At 42.2% G+C, this 20068-nt stretch overlaps 1 protein-coding gene and 1 long non-coding RNA gene across 3 annotated transcripts in view; one reads left to right on the top strand and one right to left on the bottom strand.

The window, feature by feature from the left end:
* LOC124052224 overlaps positions 1-20068 on the bottom strand; it is a 151593-nt gene that overhangs the window by 107655 nt on the left and 23870 nt on the right. For both annotated transcript variants that reach the window (XR_006841970.1, XR_006841971.1), the window contains exon 2: positions 15755-15830. This is a non-coding gene — a long non-coding RNA (uncharacterized LOC124052224). The remainder of the gene's footprint in view (positions 1-15754; positions 15831-20068) is intronic.
* On the top strand, positions 9305-12203 carry LOC124052219 (zinc finger protein 503-like). Its single transcript, XM_046376207.1, has 2 exons — positions 9305-10019; positions 10611-12203. Exons 1-2 carry the CDS (start codon positions 9765-9767, stop codon positions 12051-12053), a joined length of 1698 nt encoding a protein of 565 aa, XP_046232163.1. The 5' UTR covers positions 9305-9764; the 3' UTR covers positions 12054-12203.

Here is a 20068-nt window from a genome sequence, read left to right as displayed (position 1 = left end):
ACTATCACGCTCTGTAGAGGAAAGATCGAGTAGAGTTATTATAAGGACAGCTGAGAGACAAGACCACCAGGACTGCAGAACTCAAGCTTGTCATTGTCGGCCCACCCTCCTCAGTACCTACCACACCTCCTCACCCCATCACATGAATCACTACCACCACCCTCCACTGCCTCTGCAACAAAAGATGCTTTGAGGTCACGCTCCTCTTCTTTGTGCCCACCACAGCGCGTGAACAGGGAGAGAACAGAACCACTCGAGACAAGGATGACTTAAGAGTAGCTTATAATGAAAGGACATCCGTCATAAAAGCAAACACATGCCATTAGTGAAGAATCATTATGGTGATGTTCAAACAAATTAGGTTTTGAAGGTTGTAATGTTGTTGGTAATTCTCTCAGGTCTTAAAATTAGTTACTAAGGCACATCAAAATGAAATAATTTGACTCCCCTCATCAAAGTGGGTAACGGTCTTCATTGATGATAATATGCCTGAGCTTTAAGCTGCACCCCTTTTATATTCATCGCCCCAAGAATCCTCTGTGGGGGTTTAAAACTTCAAACACAACCTCATGAAAAAGTCAGGAGGTGTCAGACATGTGTTCCCCCTCCTCACACCCCCAAACCCGCTGGCTTGCCGACACCAAAGGCCAGAATTGATTTTATGTGAAGCAGGACCAGCTCCACCCCTGTCAGGGATCACCTGCCTAACCCACCGCCTGTGGCTCTGATGCACCACGAACAATTAGGGAGAGACAGCGAAGTACTGACGAGGTAGCTGTGGTTTTCAATGTACATTTATATATTGCATACAGCAACCGCGGAGCGCATCCTGTGCAATGTGATTTCCTCTCAGAACATCTGAGGGAAGTTAAATTGTCATGGTTAAATTTTTTTGCCCTAATGCCACATGGATGATCCTTGTGTATGAGCTAATAAAGTGAGGTTTATGGAAGATTCGGGACAGATTATCTGAAGTAAGGGCACTGTTCTTCGACTCAGCGGGCTTTAAAGTTAGTCCAGCTGTACATAAAAAAAATGCAGTACGAAAGGTCACACAAGAGCCAACGGAGATAAAAGTCTGAGGTGGCTTTCTTGTATAGTGATCCATTTACGATCCCCTTAAAATTAAACATTCCTTCCTGTTTGTCTGCATGTGCTCACCTTGGCAGGCAACAGAAACATGCTGCAGGTAAATTTCTGATTTTCATCTCTGATCTTTGTATTTTTTTTGATTTTTGGAAATGCCCCTGATTTGTCTGAATAAAGCTCCATTTCATTGAGCGTTCAAGTAAGCCACATCAGTGAGCCAGCAGGACCCTTGAACTAGAGGCCTAGTCTCTATTTTACGCTTTCATATTGGTTCTGAGAAAGAACATAAACAGTGGTATTAAGAAATAAATCAATTTTGGCCACCATCTTCAATCAGTTTATGATTACTTACCAGAATAACTGCAAAGAATTGGCAAAAAAAATCAGTTACATCCCTAAAGAGAGGTCAAACTGGGTAGGGAACAGTCACAGGCAGACTAACAGTTCAATCAGATGAACATGTTATTTAGAGGAATAAAACAAAATTTATTCAGAGGGAAAAACAAATCAACTCAACCAGAATGTTGGTGATAACATGCACACAACAATCATGAAAATGACAGGTCAAAGCTGAAGCAGGAAGTCAATCTTTCAACTGTTGTTTGGGTCCTAACTCGTTGTTTACTTTAGTTTTTTCTTGTAAGTAAATTTGGCTAACTGGTGGCCTGTGGGTTTTCAGATGGTGGCCACTGAATCACAGTGTCCAGGGTTTAAAGCTTCTCACTTCCTTCTATATAGTCTAAAAAAGGGGAAAAACATATGTATGATGTATGTCTACACACTAAATCCTATTTAGCAATGCTGGTGTTCCCAAATCTTACCAATTACTTTGGTGAGTACAATGTTATTATTACAGAAAAATAAGATCCAAGTTGAAATAAACTTATGAAATTATCCTTTAAGTGTAAAACAGTGATGTCTGCCAGGTAAAACTGACGTCACTAGCAGTACATGTGACTCAAAGACTATTTTACTGAAAGGAAGAAACCCAACCCATAAAACATTACAAAACCAAAGCTGAAAATAAAATCTTAATGACAAACTAATATTTAATGATGTGTTTAAATGTTGGGACCACAGTTTATACATTATAATAAAGCGCCCATAAAAATACGATTTAATGCAGATGATTCCAGTGGTAAGTGTTAATGCATGTTAATGGCTCTGACAGACTTTTATTTTTCCTACTACCCACTGTAGGCAGGTGTCGTTTATGTCACTCAAAAACAGTGCAATATTTGTGTGCAGTTAATGACTCAACATAACTGCCCATGAAGTGAAGGTAGCTTATGAAGAGACAAAAACAGTCTGGAAAACAAGCAGCCATGAATGTGTTTTGGAACAGAGGTTTTAGGAGACTGGCGTCTATGTGTGAGACATGACTTCCTTATTTTTTAACAGTGGGCACTTCAACCACTGGCTTGATGTCAACCTCCCATTCTAATGGACAGCCACAAAGCTGACAGGCCGTAAATCAGGGGGACTATGGAAAGCCATTAGTCCAGGGATACACAATAAAAAGCGGTAATGGTCTCATAAAGCCTGCAACACCACAGCAGACATTCTGATTCTGTCTATTAAGGGCTGCACAGAGCCTTGGATGAGTGAAAACAAGGAAGCCATTTTTCTTTTGTGCATTGTTGCCTGGGGTCTCGTGCTCGTGATCAATGTACAGTAAGATGCACCGCGCTGAGAGCTATTTATTCACACTGTACTCCAACTGAGTGAATATTAGAGGAGAACTTGTGATTAAGAGGTGCTTCTATTGAGCTACATGTTACAAGCGCCTCATTGATTTTATAAATGCCAGATGTGCTCGGAGTGCTGCTCAAGGACAACAGTTTACGTTAGTTGTTATGATGAACACAATGTGGCCCTCAAATCATATTAAAGAGACGCTTCACCCAAATATATTTTCTCACCAGTATCTAACCATGCGGGTAGTATTGTTTTTATTTGCTCATCTTTTGAGATATGTGTCTCTGAGATTTCTGCCTCTACCTCAGCACAATGGAGGTGAATAAAATATCATTTGCAGTGTTCAAAGAGGTAAAACGAGATTAAGTACCATGCTAGCAGCTCTGTGAGACTGGACTGAGGCACTGCAATGCTTTGAGCTTCAATAAAAGCATCAGCATGCTAACATGCTCACAGTGACAAAGCTAACATGCTGAGTATATCTACTATTCTCACCATGTTAGTTAGCATGCTAACCTTTGCTAATTAGCACCAAATGTAAAGTATGTGCAAGGCCTTACGTAACAACCACAGAAGTCATAGGGTGCACAGCGGTGGAGACAAGCTGGGATGAGTTGGGGTCTGAGTTTAGCAGGTTATTTGATCACACACCGAGTTGGATGAAAAGCCATGGAAAGATATTACGGTTCACCCTGAGGGGGGAACATGAGTGTGCGCACCAAAATTCATGACATTTCATTCATTAACTGTCAAGGTACTTCATTTAAAGCAGTCAGGGATCTTCAAAGTCGACAGTACTTCTGGGGACCATGAATGTCTGTTCCAAGTTTCAGATCAATTCATGCGAGAGTTGTTGAGATTTTTCAATTTGAACCAAAGTGGTGTATCTACAGATCGACCAACAGACAGCTACACATCTTATAAGTGCTGCATATGAAGGCTGGAGGCTCATGATGGCTCTTTATGTGTGACATAATAAATCTATTTCATCACAAAGAATCTTCTCTGAAACCACGCCAACTTGATTTAGCTATTAAAAATCCAGATGGCTAGTGTCAGCTAATTTCAGCTAAGATTTCACCAAACCAACCCAAATTTCTCTTCCAAAAGATAAGAAAGCCCACTGAGTGACATTTCAACAGGCTGTTCCTAACTTACAGCGAGACTGAACTCGCCTGAAGACAATGACAAGCTCCTCTCTGTCTGATGTCACTTCCCATTTCCAAGCCGACTGCTATCTGCTACTGGCTTCTGCCAATAATAGCTCATCAAAACAACACAACCCTTCTTGGCACCAAAATAAAGGCAGCAGTCCACATCTGTGCCACTCATGTGTCAATTAAGACTCCTCTTCACACTGACACTTGTGACTTAAAAGAAACAGTCGAGAATGTGATGAATTTGAGCCGACAGATGAGAAGGCAGTACGCTGCGTTGCAGTACCATAATGCGCTTGAGATATGGATAACAACTGACACCACTGGCAGGTCTTATGAAGTTTGATTTCATTTGTCAGGCCTCTTCTACTTTGTCTTTTAGCTCGCGCACGCCCTCACTTTTCAATCACCGTGGTAATAGCTCATTCTGATAGCCTCGAGACACTCGCACGCACTTCCATTTAAAATGCAAAGCCGCAAATCGAGTAGGTGCTGCTATGGGCTACACATCAACATGGCATCATGTGCTGTATTCAGGGCTATGCTGTAAATTTATATGTCTAAAAGGAAACTAAATGAACCCAGTTCTGGATGTCCACAGGGTGTTCTGATCTCTGATATTCGCACAAATTCACAACACGGAAACACATATCACATAAACCATGAACGACAGAGAAATAACCATCAACCTCGGTATTTGATCACTAAGTAGACAAATGGAGCAGTAAGTGTCCAAGCCTGTCTCGGCAAATACCTTGCATGCTTGTCTCCAGCAGACCACATGACGCTAATTCCTGACTGAAGCGCTCCTCCTGCGAATCCCTAATCCTGCCTGTGAAATGTGACAAGATCATTCTTTAGGCCTACTTTAGTCTGAATAATCTGCCCATCACAGACATTCATCCCGACCCGCACAGTGCTTCCAGTGTCATAACACGCTACCTGTACATTTTCACCCCGGCTTAGGCTCCATAAATTAAATCTAGTGAGGGATCAGCCTCTAGTGCTGCATGTGTGTCGATGTGGAGAATGTTGATTTTACACTTGACAAACAAATGCACTGTTTTTGGTGGTTTCTTAACTCAATCAATTAGTAGAGTAACAGACAACAGCTTTTAGAAATGATAATTTATCAAGCAAAAAATGTCAAACATTCTTAAAGGTAAGAATTTGAGGCCTTTTTTTCGTTTCAGAGTGAATATTGTGGTGTTGGGATTTTAATGCATATAATTGGGTTCGAGGAAATCATGATGGGCATTTTTAACCATTTTCTGACAAAGAATTGGTTGTTTAATATAAATTTGTTCGCAATGAAAATAATCATTATATGAAGCTCTAACGGTACTCAAAACAGGCTAAACCGAGTCACATGCTGCACTTTGATGTCATCGAAAGCAAACATGATCACACTCCCCTTTTTAACCTAAAGCTATTAGACAAGTAGATACAGCACAGTGGGTCTTACTGGAGCTTCTTGAAGTTTCCACAAAGTTCTGAACCGGTAATATGGCAGCTGTCAGGTTGAATTGAGCCGCTGGTTCCAGTGCTAACAGGGAGTGTAGGTGAAGTTAACTCTTCTCTACAGCATGACTACAACCCGCCAGGATCCTCACCTACCTGATGGCAAGTGGACGACAGCATATAATCTCCATAGGCTTTACTCCCTGCTCCTGACCAGCTTTAACTAATTGAGGAGACAACGTGAAAAAGACCCTTCACCGCCACGATCTTGGCTGCACCTCAACTTTTCTAACTCTCTCCGTCATGCTGCGATGCTGTCGTCTGACTTCTGGCAAGACACTGCAAGTTCTTCATGTCAGCTTCAAGTTGAGCTCTTGCAAATGAAGTCAACGCTACAGTAGTTGACACAGATTGGGGGTGCGGGTATCTTGGGTGTAGTCATGGGGAATGGGTATGACTTCTAAGTATCTGAAATGTCCTGTCTTAAACACATAATATCTGTAATACTTCCTGACACTTTCTCCTATAACCTCTAATTCTATGCCAGCTTCTGTGGGGCCTTTCTTTCCCTCTGCAGGCACAGAAGAAAAGCAGTCTATTTTCTTGTCATATTTGGTTGAAAGGCGACTCTCAACTCGGAGTCTAATTTCCTGCACTTTAAAGACAGTCCACATGCAAGGTGCATTACTATGCTATCAAGGTGATGGGAGCAATTTCAACCTGTCAGTCAGTCATGGAAATATCAGAGAGACTTAATGTCTACTGCAACCTGTCAAAGGCTCCTGTGAAGTGGAGGAGAGCATAATCTGAGTCTTATTCACTCAACACCATTTACTTGTCAGTATAGCTGTCTGTTTTACCCTGGACGGTAGTTCATAATTTTATGGGGATATCATATAGCCATATATACAGCTACTCAAATGAAGAGGTCAAACTGGAGCAGGTTTTAAAACTACATATGGCGAAAAAAGAAAATGTCTAGCTGCTGTACACCAACAAGAGAGCGGTTATACCAAAAAATACCATAGTTCCAAGTATGAAACTGCTGCATCTCATATGATCACACAGTTCTTGCTTCACAGACAGCAGTTAGTTAAGGCTGTTAATTTCCCGATAGACGCACCACTCCGGGTGACACACTGGGGCTGTACTTAACCATTATTAATGTGACAGGCCTCGGTGCAAAGCAAATCAATTAAACAGGAGCAATCACCATAGTCTGGATAACAGCCTTTTAAGAATGTTTGCATGTGACAAGGAGGTCCTTGGATCCAGGCCTCTGTGCGAGGACCTGACAAGAAGGCAGCATGAAACAATAGCACCTTCTAACCATCATCTCCCCTTTTTACCTGTCAGATCCAGTCGGCCTGTCTGGCTGCTGATGTGGCGCGCCCTGCGCTGGCTGCCACAAGGTGAATTTTCATGTCATGTCGAGGGAATTTCTTTTTCCATTTGCTCGACATTATAAAGCTGTAGTTATTGGCCATATCCGTCTTTTTTTTTTTTTTTTTTTGAGAGAGAGAGAGCTATATGTCAAGGGCTTCTGCACCTGAGTGTGGGTCATATTTCTAACAGTTCGAGGTCTTTTGTGATGTTTTTAAAGTACATGTGCAAGTGTAAAGAGAGGAATAATGAGCCTGGAGTCATAATGCTTGGGTAAATTTTCCAATGCTGCCTGGAGCTTCAAAAGGGCCTAGAAAAGACAGGATTTCACAAGAATATCACGTTTACTTTTCTAGGTCAATTTCACAGAACAAAAACTGACAGGAGTTGAAAATTTGCTTAAAAACAACTTGAACTACGGTATGATATACATGCATTTGTTTAATCAACCCTGTAGTAACCATCCTACTTGCAGAGCTGAATTATACAGTACATATTATACAATTATGCATTATACAGCATGGTCATTATAGCAGCTCCTGTCACTGTGACTCTAATTGCCATTATTTTCAATTTTTAATCAACTCCAATGATAAACTGTGAAGTCGTCTCCAACACACATTTAAGGTGCTGCTGTACACAAAGCAGTGCCGGAAGCAGGCGGAGGAAAATATCAGATCTCACAACTTGAATAAATTCAGAGAAAACACTTGAACAAAAAAAGACTTTGAATACAATTTTTAGTTTTGCCAAACTGAACGGTGTTAGTTGTCCAGTGCGTTACTTCTAAGTTTATATTTTCTCTCAGCAAAGGATGAGGATAAGCAATACATGGCAGCATGTAATGGTATAAATGTAGGTGAAAATGAATCACTAAAATTAATGTAATAAAGAAAAGGGCTTTTTGTGGAACATTACTGAACATATGTCAAATGAACACATTTTTCTATTTTTTATGAATAAATTAAAAGGTTACATTGCTGTGACAAACTGATAACAAAGTGGTCATAACTCATTTTACCACCTTTTTTAGTTTAGTAATTCGAGTGAATTCATGAAAAAAAGTGAGCCCTGACGCGCTTTTAAAGAAAAGAAAACATGAATGAATCCTTTCATGAAAATATTAATAATTAATCTTTGAATGCACAGCCCAGACAGAGGCTTGTTTACTGTACAATCACTGACTTGAGGTACCCAACCCTGCTTGTAAACGCATGTGTTTGCACGGATTCTGGGTGATTCATAAACGTGTCCTTGTGTGAAATACTAGCAGGAGATTTCAAGCTTTCTGTTTAAAAGTAATGAATTACGGCGACGAAAAAATGTGCAGCCATTTAAGGATAAAGCCGAGAATTTGGTGTCTGCCGCGGCGAGCCATCCATCACGTCCACAATAAAGGAGTTTTTGCCTGACGGTCGAAATTTATGGTCGCCCTTCTCTGCCCTAATAACTCAAAGCGCTGTGTCAGAGCCTGACAGCCATTGCCGAAAACAGCCCCCCTGTTATCAATCAAAAAACACTTGCATATGTTTAACTTTCGCCTGATCAGCAAGACATTTATAGACTATTGAGTAATAAGATAAGTGGGTCTATTTCGATGGGAAGAAATGTGGAAGCTTTAAATGATTAATGGCAGCCACAAGAGAGGTTTTTTTAAGCGCTCTTGGAATAAAAAGAAAGATTTTTTTGGCTTGACTGTGGCGGAAATGTGGAGGAATATTTTTAATTTCCAAGACAAAAAAAAAAGGAAAACACATGAAAAAAATGACCTGCTATTAAATAAATGTCTGGAGTAGAATTAATGTTCTGTTAAAGAGCTTATCTCCAATCAAACAAATCGTAGTTTTGAGTTTTACCAGACCAGGCAGGCCTAAATTATGATGGAGGTGTGAGAGAGAGACACATCACTTCTCCTCTACACTTCTCATGGATTCACTTTACAATAGCTGACCTGAATCTGACTGAGAAGAGGCAAAAAAAATAAAAAATAAAAAAACTGCTTGACAGCTGACAGATCACTGCAGTGCAGGACAGGGAACTGACAGATGACAGGCTGCGTGATTGAGAGGAGAAAGTTGCAGAAAATGTGAAACACGCCGATGGATATCTGCGCATGTTGGAGTGAATATCTGACCAGAAAAGCCCTCTAGCCCTTTAGAGTCAGAAGTTATTCATTAATGAGTCACTATCGTGCAAAGATCTCTTTAGCAAATTTCTTGCAAGGGGCAGGCAATCAGATGGGAATGAACTGCCGTTTCCTAACTGCGATATCGTTATCCAAAGAAAATTAGCTCACTAGAAGTTAGAGACAAGACTGTTCATGTTTTAGCCAGGGGTCAATTTGCCAAAGATCTGACAATAAAAGCCTTTTCTGCTGTCTGGGATGATAAAATAAAACTGTTTAAATTAAAATGTATCGTGTTCTCATTAGACAAAAAAAAAGTTTGGGTCATTTTTATGCTCTGGTCCCCAAAAACCACACAGGATGCAGGAGCGGCGCATGCGTCCAAATGCCAATTACGCAAAGACGCATATAAGAAAATCTCCAAATTAAAAGCGCCCGGAGTGGGTGAAATGTGATATTCACGCCCGTGTGAAGAGGAAACGTCACATTCACTCGACCCTGCGATCACCTCGGGATCTCTTTTAGATTGGGAGGAGGAAACGGCTGTGATCCGCGGACTAATTCAGACGCTGCTCTACAGGAGGCGGAGTGATCTCTCCTGCCCGTGACTCGCGTAAACCGAGTGCGCTCTCGGACCGGCAGCCACACTGTCAGAGCGACGCCGGGGATGAAGCAGCGCGGCTGTGATACGCACGGATTCTGCTCACACACTGCGCGTCTCTTTTAAGGATTTAACGCTGTTTCGTTTATCTCGGGCAAAAAGGGTGTAACCGCCTGACGTTTTTTTCCTGAGTTTTGGCTTTCTTTACCCTACACATGAATTTCTTAACCATTTCCACGACAATTGGGTCATGATCACATCGCCCACGGTCTCTGTCCTGAGAAATAGCACGAATCCAGCGTGGGAGAGCGGCTCCTCGGGGGAGAAGGGCGCAGCGAAGATCAGCCAGAAATCCATCCACAACTCCGTCTCTCCCGCAGACCCTTCTCGTCAAGCCAGTCGTCTTCCCATCAAGGTTTTGAAAATGCTCACGGCTCGGGCAGGACACCTCTTACACCCCGAGTACCTTCAGCCTTTACCGTCCACCCCCGTCAGTCCCATCGAGGTAAGCACCAGCACGTCTTTTTTGGTGAAAACGTTTGCGCACACGAGCATCAATTCGCTTGATATCAAACTACAAAGTGTTTCACAGCAGCGCTTCCAGTCCGCTATTACTAGATGGACGATGTGGATAGATTCGGTTCAATAACTGATGACAAACAGGATTTTATTTATCCAGCAATGTGTACAGGTACTCTATTGTATGATACCGTTTTTAGACCAGATTTTTGAGTTGATGTTAGACATTTTAGGCTGAGTTTACGATCTGCGTTAAAAAAAAATAAACAGAGGTGTAGAATTTGGACTCGCTTAGATAATCGCTGACCTCGTAACAAATTAACGCTCATGTTTGTAATGTCGTTTTCAACGCGTAGCAGTTGTGTAGTTTTATCTTGTACCTCACGCAAATCAGCCCCGTGTGTGCGTCCCCTCTTCACGAGTCTACAGCGCTGAGTTGTTTTGACTTCATCTCGAGATAAGTTTATGCGCAATGCGTAAACTACGCGGAGCGGTCAGATGTGCGTGTTTACCACAAAACTTGAAACGTATGAGCGCTTTATGATTTTCATTAATTTTGTTTTGCTTTATTTCACAGCTGGATGCCAAGAAAAGTCCTCTGGCTCTTTTGGCTCAAACGTGCTCTCAGATCGGCAAACCGGACCCGCCGTCCTCCTCCAAACTGTCCTCCGTGACCTCAAATGGATCTAGTGACAAGGAGACCAAATCCGGCCCGCTGAAAATGAGCGACATCGGAGCCGACGACAAATCTAGCTTCAAACCTTATTCTAAATCATCGGAGAAGAAGGACTCGAGCAGCAGCCTCAGTGGAGATAAAAACAGTTTCCGAGTGCCTAGCGCCACCTGCCAGCCGTTCACTCCCAGGACAGGCAGTCCCAGCTCCTGCACCTCAGTCTCTCCACTGCCGGCTGAAGGCAAAGCGGGGGACAAGGAAGAGAAGAAGGAGTCTGATAGCAATAAAAGCAGCACGGCAGAGAGCAATGGCAGCCACAGGATAAGTGGAATTACCTCTGATGGCAGCCAACACCAGGAGAACACATCCGGATCCAAGACTGTTACATCAGACTCTGCATCTGTAACCTCTACGTCGTCCTCCGTCCTCGGCTCTGGACTGGTGGCCCCCGTTTCCCCATATAAGCCCGGTCATACGGTTTTCCCCTTGCCACCTGCTGGTATTTCCTATCCTGGAAGTTTGGCGGGTGCCTACGCGGGTTACCCACAGCCGTTCCTCCCTCCTGGAATGACCCTTGACCCCACCAAATCCAGCAGCCAGCTTTTAAGTGCACAGTTTGCTGCTGCCAGTTCACTGGGATGCAGTAAAGCAGGGACGAGTCCCTTAGCTGGAGCGTCCCCGCCGTCTCTAATGTCTGCTAGTCTGTGTCGAGACCCCTACTGCCTGAGCTACCACTGCACAAGCCATTTGTCCGGCGCGTCCAGCGCTAACTGCGCACATGACTCTGCGGCGGCGGCTGCTGCGGCCGCCACGGCGCTCAAATCTGGATACCCGCTCATGTACCCGACGCACCCGTTACATGGCGTGCACTCCTCGACCCCGTCTTTCAGCGGACATCCCTTATATCCTTACGGGTTTATGCTGCCCAATGACCCCCTGCCACACGTGTGTAACTGGGTGTCTGCTAACGGACCTTGTGATAAGCGCTTTTCCTCCTCGGAGGAGCTTCTGAGCCACTTGCGGACTCACACGGCCTTTGCAGGTACGGAGAAGTTGATATCTGGGTACCCGGGGTCATCTTCGCTCGCCAACGCCGCTGCTGCCGCTGCTATGGCTTGTCACATGCATATGCCTCCTAACGGCAGCCCAGGCAGCCCCAGCACGCTGGCCCTCAGGGGCCCCCATCACCCTCTCGGACTGAGCAGCCGCTACCACCCTTATTCAAAGAGCCCCCTGCCCACACCCGGGGCCCCGGTGCCGGTGCCCGCGGCCACAGGGGCATATTACTCCCCGTACGCCTTGTATGGACAAAGACTGACAACAGCCTCGGCCTTAGGATACCAGTAGAGAAAGAAATTATTCATTTATAAAGGAGATTTAGACCCCAGTGAGTTTTATATTGTACTTCATGCAGGGACTGGATCCATGTGGGGATCAGTGTATTTATTTGCGATAGCTTCAAGCGTGACTAAAATAAAAAAAAAATAATATAACTTTGAAAAGCCTCAATTGTGCATTATTTTTACACTGGGGATATTGTGTTATGCGTACCTGCTGTGCAAGTTTTTTATTATTATTTAATGGGACCTTTGTGAGTAATAAGGATTTCATTCTTTATGATGAATCAAAAGTTAGTCTTGCAAAAGTTATTTTAATTGTGCCTTACGCTCAGACGAGGTGACAGGGCCGCCAGTGCTGAGTGATTTGACAGAATGATGGACGTGGGAAAAAAAAACAACAAAAAAATCAATCAGAGCAGCTTCCTCAGAATTGTCATTGATTTGTTTTCTGGGGAGTGAAACGTTTCATGCAGCTCGTTTTGACCTGGATGGCATTTCTAAAGCTTCAGACTGCTGTGAAACTTGTTTACAGTCTCAGCTTTCTAATTTTAGAGAGGACATCTACTGCTATCCATCAGCTGATTGTCAGTCAGGTCAAATCAGGGCAAAAAGCAGCACGGCTAATTAGAGGAATTTATCACTTTTAATTAGTTTTTCTTCATTTTTGCTTTGAGGCATTAGTTTGGCTGTACAAACAAATTAGGCATATGAAAGTTTTTAAGGAAATTTATTATGATTTTTTTTTTTAGCCATATTTTGTTTGTGGGGCTGCGGAAAACATTAATTCATATATTATATATTACATTATGTATTCATATTCATAACATTGCTTTTTATATTTTTTGTGTTACCTTGATGCTGACAGCTGGTTTTGCAGAGGGCTTATAAGTGGAGAAATAGCTGCAAAACCTTTGTATGTTTTTATATTTAATATGAGACGGAACAGCCAGGCATGTGTGTTTTTGTTTCATTAACTCAAGGTGACAAGAAGCTGAAAGCACTTCCAGGCCCAGGTGCTGAAGTTCTAGTATGTACAGTCTGTATGTGTGTGTGTGTGTGTGTGTGTGTGTGTGTGTGTGTGTGTGTGGGGGGATCCATTATCTCTTGGGCTCATCAAAACATGCCGAATCTTGTCAATCAGGAGGTCGTGGATTATCATTTCATTAACGAAGACAAACGAGCTACTGATATTAGCGAGGAGCTCACTAAACAAAGATTTACGATGACACCAGATGTGGGACGTTTCCACAGCTTTTGTGATCGCCGTAATGAAGCCATGAAGCAGAGAGCATGAAATACAGCGAGGCTGAACTGTTTAATCAGCCCCTTAAAACAAGTCGACTAAATCAAGCCAACAGTGTCATTATCCATCCTCAGTAAATCAGGCTGTTCTCCAGCAATAAAATCACCATCATTAATGGTCAGATGTCATATTCATCAAATCTAGCCATCCTTCATGTAGATGAGTCCTAAACATAGCTCGGTGATAGATGGTAATAAAGCGCCCAACCCACAATTCAGCACTGCAACCAGTCAGCCATGAAGCCAGTGCACATCATATGTGATGCATCTTTTCTCATTTACAAACCACACATCAGCGCTATGTGAACAAACAGGATCAAGATCTTTGATCACTGTTCATAAATAAACATTTAATTTATGTGTGAGCCGGCAGCATAAATTCACACATCCTCTCTTCTATGAAACCCTTTATAGATCCATAGCTAAATTTCAAATAATCCACTTCCTGGTCTGTGTTTATTTTGTGACTAAGTCGTTTGAAAGTTAAGATCAAATTAGTGAGTGTTAAATTGTTTAATGAGTAATAATCTCATCTTTCAAAAATGTATTAACAGCATATTTTCAAGCGATATTAATGATTTTTTTAATACAGAAAGCCTCATTGAGATCAAGACTCTTTTATAAAACATGCAAGAGACGTGAGTCGGTCATAAAACTGCATACAAAGAGTGAAATCCAAACTGATTCCTGATACCAGTAAGGAAAACTAAAAGATGAATAAGTGTAACTCAACATCTTGCTCCTGTTTAATATTTCAGAAGTATAAAAACATTTAATAAATGTTACTGACTCCCTATGATGAAGCTGTGAGCACATATGTGTTTATTAATGATAGTAAACCCACACGTGGGCACTCATAAGTGGAGGCTGATTTATAGAGACAAACAGACAATAAATTAAAATGAAGTAAAATGTCTTCATGTGAGAAGTTATAAATGTTGCAATCAATACTCATTAATTTTCATTATAAAATACACTCTATATATAACTCTCGATATATACACAAAACATTATTGTGTTTTAAAGACCAGTTTTCCCTAATAAGAACATATGTTGTAATCTTCTCTCATTAGCTTTAAATTCAACACATTACAAATGAAAACAATCTTTAAATATGCTGCTGTGGTCAGAAGTTTCTAGTGATCAATGACTAATAATACTGTACCTCGGATTGGTCGATGTTTTTTCTGTTTAAAACAGGAGAAATTAGCTAATCTTCAGAGCAAGACAATCCAACTCAAATGTTTTAGTTTATGAGCAAATTGTTCAGCTTTTTGTGGGACACACTGCGGTCTGGTCCGTACTTTATGATAATACACTGTATGTTATTTTGCAATGGAGCGAGAGTGGGAGCACCAACAGTTTCACTCTTTGTCATGTATTTTAACTTTCGAGCTTGTGTGTAGAATAAGTTAACTTAATTAAGGCGCTCTGGCGGTCATCGGGGGCAAATACTGTATCATGTGAATAGAGGTAACTGGTACATCTCTGTTTATTACATTAACCAGCTCAGTGGGCTTCACATAGGCTACATCAGTCTTTACCACTGTAACAGAGGATTTTAGTTCCCCTCAAGGTAAAATACTGTCAGGTCATGAGTCACTGGATGACTTTGTGACCACATGTTGGATCACGAGGACGGCCACACCTGCTCCTCTTTTGAACTGCAGCATGACTGAGACACATGGCCCTTTCACCTGAGGGAGGACAGACAAGCACAGCGTGGTCCATCGCACACAGCTCAAGTCCATGTTAAAAATGGCCACTTTTGCACAGCTGCACGCCATGTGTTTGGCTGTCTGTGGCCTGTTATAGCCGAAGGTGGCGGACATCACCACCACTACGCTGTGCTGCTGTTGCTCCTCAAAACACTTTTCAGAAACAAGCTCGCATGCATGCATTAAATACATACATCAACCAGCTTCAAGACACTCGTTACACATGCTGTGGTCATGAATTTAACAGCCTTTTGTCAGCCATATTATTAACGATCCACGCAAGGGATTTCCCCATTGTTGCATAAACCTTTACTGATTTGCATAAATCTTCCTCAGTGCTTATGTACTCTGGCAAGGCAGGCGGGTCTCTGTTTGCAGACTAAGAAAAAAAAAAAAAACTTATGACCTTTTGCATGTTCAATCAGCTGAGAAGCGTGTCTTCCATCATCCAGAGGAACATGGTGGTTTATGTTTGCAGGAGAAAAGCTTTTGCTTCTTCAAACAAGCCCCATATTTATCATCACTCCATCATTTCCTCCCTTTGACAAGCAAAGTAAACAGTAGGCATGCAAAGTTAAAGCTGGGTTTCACTGAACCGTTGACCTTTGGAGCTCGTCTTATTCTATCAACTCTAGTCAGGCATCACAACATTTAGGAAGTGAGCCTGATCTTAATTCCGTGTACTCACAAGGAAAGAAGTCTTTCTGAGTTACAAGCCAGCCGATGGGAAACGGAGAAAGGGGGAATTTTCCCTCGAAGAGAGTCTGTCAACACACAAAGCAAAGGAAAGAGCAACAGTGAGTTAAACAGCGGGCCCTTGTCTTTCAGCACTCAGCATGGCCTATAATTTACACATCACCGACAGGGGCCATTTTGAAGTCTGTCATAGGCGGCAAACTTTTTGTCTCCAAACGTCTTGAGCAGCAACTTGACTTCTTCTGGGGTCCGGGTGATTAATGACTTATGGCCTCATTGTGTGGAGGTGGCTAATTAACTACAGGCTGACTAAAGAGACACGCTATGAAAACCCTCCTCTGATAACCCCAACTTTTTCCCCTCCTCATCTTGGCATGTGGAAGCTCTTACTGACAAATTTGCAAGCAGCAGGCTAACGTTGAGTAAGATGAATGGCCCCTGAGAACAGTAAACAGCCTTTAATTTAACAGTGTTTAAATGTATGACACACTGGCATTGTGCTTCCGCGCTGTTCGTGCTCTCTGGTTGGGAAACGCAGCCAAAGTTCCCCCGCTGTTGGTTTAAAATTAGGCTTGGCATATTCATGTAGGGAGTTTCTGGGTGCTCGGGCTGGCAAACATGTGTTCGTTGCCTCTTTGAGTTTTCTGCAATCCCTTCAGACTGACATTCCGAGACAAAAACAATCAAGTTTCTTTAGCAAACCACTTTTAAATGCACGGACCAGGCAGCCAAAGGGAAAAATATCTGATACAATCATACACAAATAAAGTTCATTTGTGGAGCCAGCAGAGGAAAAGAAAACATTATGCTGCACACTAAAATAATAATAATAAACCAAAGCCACACAAGCTTTTCTTTAAGGTCAGTAGCTCATTTGTACCACACACACCGCTGGTCAGAAACTGTGCAGTCACCCCCCCTCCGCCACTTTATCTCCTTCTTCCCATTATTAGGTTTGTTAACATACTGTATTGCCGCGTTTGCAGTCGTGTCGACAGGCTAACTTAATCAAGTTACTATTGAACTAGCTTGCTTCGCCCAGTGCGACAGTTTTAGTGCCAGAATTATTGCCTTGACCTATAAGAGAAAATTTGCCGTGGACACAAGTTGGAGACATTTCTTCCGGTGAGGAAAATATATATATTTACCAAAAGAGTGACAATGATGGAAAATAGGGGACAAAAATGTTCCTTCAATAACACTGCGAATGAAAAATGCGACATGGACCCAGAGTGGTGCAAAATGCATAATGCCAGCTGGCAGACCATTACAGGTGATGGACATTTCACTTACCTAAGTCAAATATAACAGACTGCTGTTCATTAATATACAGGAGGGCCTGCAGAATCGAGCCTGCCATCTGGTTAAATCGACAGAGTAATCTACAGCTCGTGATTAGGGCTGAAGAGCAGAGTTTCTCTTTAATCTTTTTCAGCTTTCAAAAAAAAATTCCATCTGCACCATGTGGCACATCATTTTACTTTAAGACAAATTGACTGTTTTTGTATGATCCAAAATTAGATCAGCAGAAAACAATCAATCTTGTAAAGGGCCTGGGAAAAGAATTGAGATTTGGATTCTGTTTCCCCCCCCAACTTGTCTTCAGCATCTCAGCTCTCACTTTTCATTGCATGACTGGTATTTCAGTCATCAGCATTCTTCCTATGATGCTCTCTAACTTATAGTGCCATCACATATACCAGGCCCTGGACTAATGATGAATGTGAATATGTGCCTTAATATAGTGGTCTCTCTTCAGCTTTGTTCCCTGTGGCGCTTCACAACAGATGGTGACCTGTGAGAATACCTGACACCAGAACCAAAATCCACTATGAAGCAAAAGAGAAGACAAAATACTTCAAGTTACCCTGTTTGCAAATTAGTGAGATGACACAACTATCAGTTGCCAGCCTCCTGTGACAGTCCCCTTCCCCCCACCCCGCCCATTACAGGAGCAGCGATGCTTTCAATGCATGACAAAAGGGAAATGGGTGCATGTTTTTTTATAGGAGACCTGTCTGTCAGCTGGCTCTCAAGTCATAACAAATCACCAGCACTCAGCTGAGGCTGAACATTCAGGGCGTCAGGAGGAAGACGGATGACCTGCAGGCCTTTGAAGTGCTCTGGCAGTTCAGATGGCTCAGCGGCGCTGACAGAGAAATATACACAACAGAGCAACCAATAATGAGAACATTAAACATTCCAGCCACCTGACAGGCTGACAAAAACAGCCTGGCCCCACATCAATCATCCACTGAGACATAACCTTGACAATTAGTCCCTTCTGATACTCCCCGTAACCCCTGGGCCTCCACTGCAGTGTGACTCCACTTAAGGAGGAGGAGGAATCCAAAGGGGTTAATCTAATTCCTTAATTCTGATTGATAAAGACATAGCAGTAGAGAGAGACCGCAGTATATCAGTTCAACAAATGATGGATTCAGATTCAGTTGGCAAGTACTTTGTAAAGTAATGGCTCTCCAAGGATCGATGTGAAAATAGAAAAATGCACGTACTGTAGTTCAATTATTCTCATGGCTGCCTCCGAAGATGTTTCGACTAAGAACACAAAAATGTATCCAGCATATGTTTATGGCCCTGCCTGCTCAAATATGTGTTTTAATGACGCCCCACAGGCATTTGGAAGCTATATAAATACTTGTAGCAGAGCCAACACTTATGTTTCAATATAACTCAAGGCATAGATCAGCATAAAGCGTGAATCGTTCTCTAATGTGTGCCTAACGAGGTTACATATCTTACATCTGTGTCTGTGTAAACATGTGCTGAATGTCAAGTCTGCTATTAAAAAGCTCTATAAATTCTGCTCACCAAAAGACTGAATATCATTAATGTTTGCAAAAAAAAAATCTTCAGTCCTTTTTCTTTTGAGCATACTCCTCATTAGCCAAGTACAGAATATTCTTTAGTCTTGACTGCACACTATGCTCCAAATCCAAAACAGTTGACCCTCCGAAAAAGCGAGGGGCCATGTTGTCATCACTCTATTCACTCTAACTATGTAGTTACCAGATGACAAATGAGCCATGTGAAATGACATTTCCCTTTTGCCTTCACACCTGTATCGAAAAAAAAACAAAGTATTCGACAGATGGACGAATGGCAGAACCTCAAAACTACTGTATCTCCCTCATATTTGGTGAAATGGAAAGAGCAGTGGCCAGCTAATGTTTACAAAAAAACTACCTGAGATGGAGCTGTAGAGTTCCAAGCCCTGAGGATGATGAATGGCTTCGCTAACCCTGTGGGACTGCAGACCCAAATGAGGACGGAGCTAATTGCCGTGCGAAATACTTTGGCATGAATGGAAAGAAAATGCAGGCGAGCTGCGGCCAAAAAAGGGCCCCGTTGCTGCTCTGAACTCCTAGTTGGCTTTTGCTTACAAGGGTTCACTTGGTGTCCATAAATCACAGACTGCTTACAGCTGAAACTGCCCTTAGTCATCAACATGCAATAGACTGAGTGACAGATTCCATCCTGACTACATTAGCCCCCAGTTCAAACGGGGCTCCTTTTTTTAAACTTCTCCTACCATCTTGAACCTCACAGGAAATGAAAACCAGATGGCTGAAGATAGCTGTGTATAACATAAAGCTGAGCTCATATGGGAGAAAAAGACATAAGAGTTAAAAAAAAATGAAAGAAAAGAAAGCATATACACTGTTGAAGGAAATGACAAGGGTCAATCTGAGGTATCCTGGGTTTTTGATATTGTTCAAATACTTCTTCAGATAAGGCTTTATCCTGAGGCTATGATCTGCAGCACATTACTCATTTTCAACTGACAGGAGGCCTGAAATGTGGTTTCAGTCTGTGTTACTCCCACACATGTGAGCACAACTCCACAATCATTCTTAGCTACGTTCATGATTTCTGAATTCCAGTCTTGAACTAGACAGCAATAACATGCCTCCCTCTAGGCTCCAAAGCCTGTATATTTTAATGAGAAGAAATGTTTTAAAATAATCACCCTGATGGATCATAATGGGAGGCGTGCCATTATTTTTTATAGTAAGTGCAGTGGTCAAGAGGAAGTAAACGAGTAAATGCAAAATGCTCACAGGTTCCCCTTTTTTACATGGTTAAAGATTTTTTTTTAGCTGTGATTGATAAGGGGATAAACTTTTCACCAACTGTTTTTATTTAAATCGTTATGTATTTGTTGCAGAATATTTTTAGCTGAGGCTTTGGTGTCCTGGTGAGACTTGACAGCAGCAGGACAGTGTGTCTGGGGCTGACTCAACGTAAACGTAAATCAACATAAATCCCAATGGCCATGTCCATC

The sequence above is a fragment of the Scatophagus argus genome, chromosome 21, assembly GCF_020382885.2.
Source record: "Scatophagus argus isolate fScaArg1 chromosome 21, fScaArg1.pri, whole genome shotgun sequence".
In the NCBI taxonomy this organism is placed as follows: Eukaryota; Metazoa; Chordata; class Actinopteri; family Scatophagidae; genus Scatophagus; species Scatophagus argus.
This window is presented reverse-complemented; position numbering and strand designations above follow the sequence as displayed.

What these genes read in the sequence shown, in the direction of transcription:
- LOC124052219 (XM_046376207.1), top strand. Translation starts at nt 9,765, where the DNA reads ATGATCACATCGCCCACGGTCTCTGTCCTGAGAAATAGCACGAATCCA. An exon ending in CCCCCGTCAGTCCCATCGAG is followed by an intron (nt 10,020 to 10,610) that starts GTAAGCACCAGC and finishes TTTATTTCACAG; the next exon opens with CTGGATGCCAAGAAAAGTCC.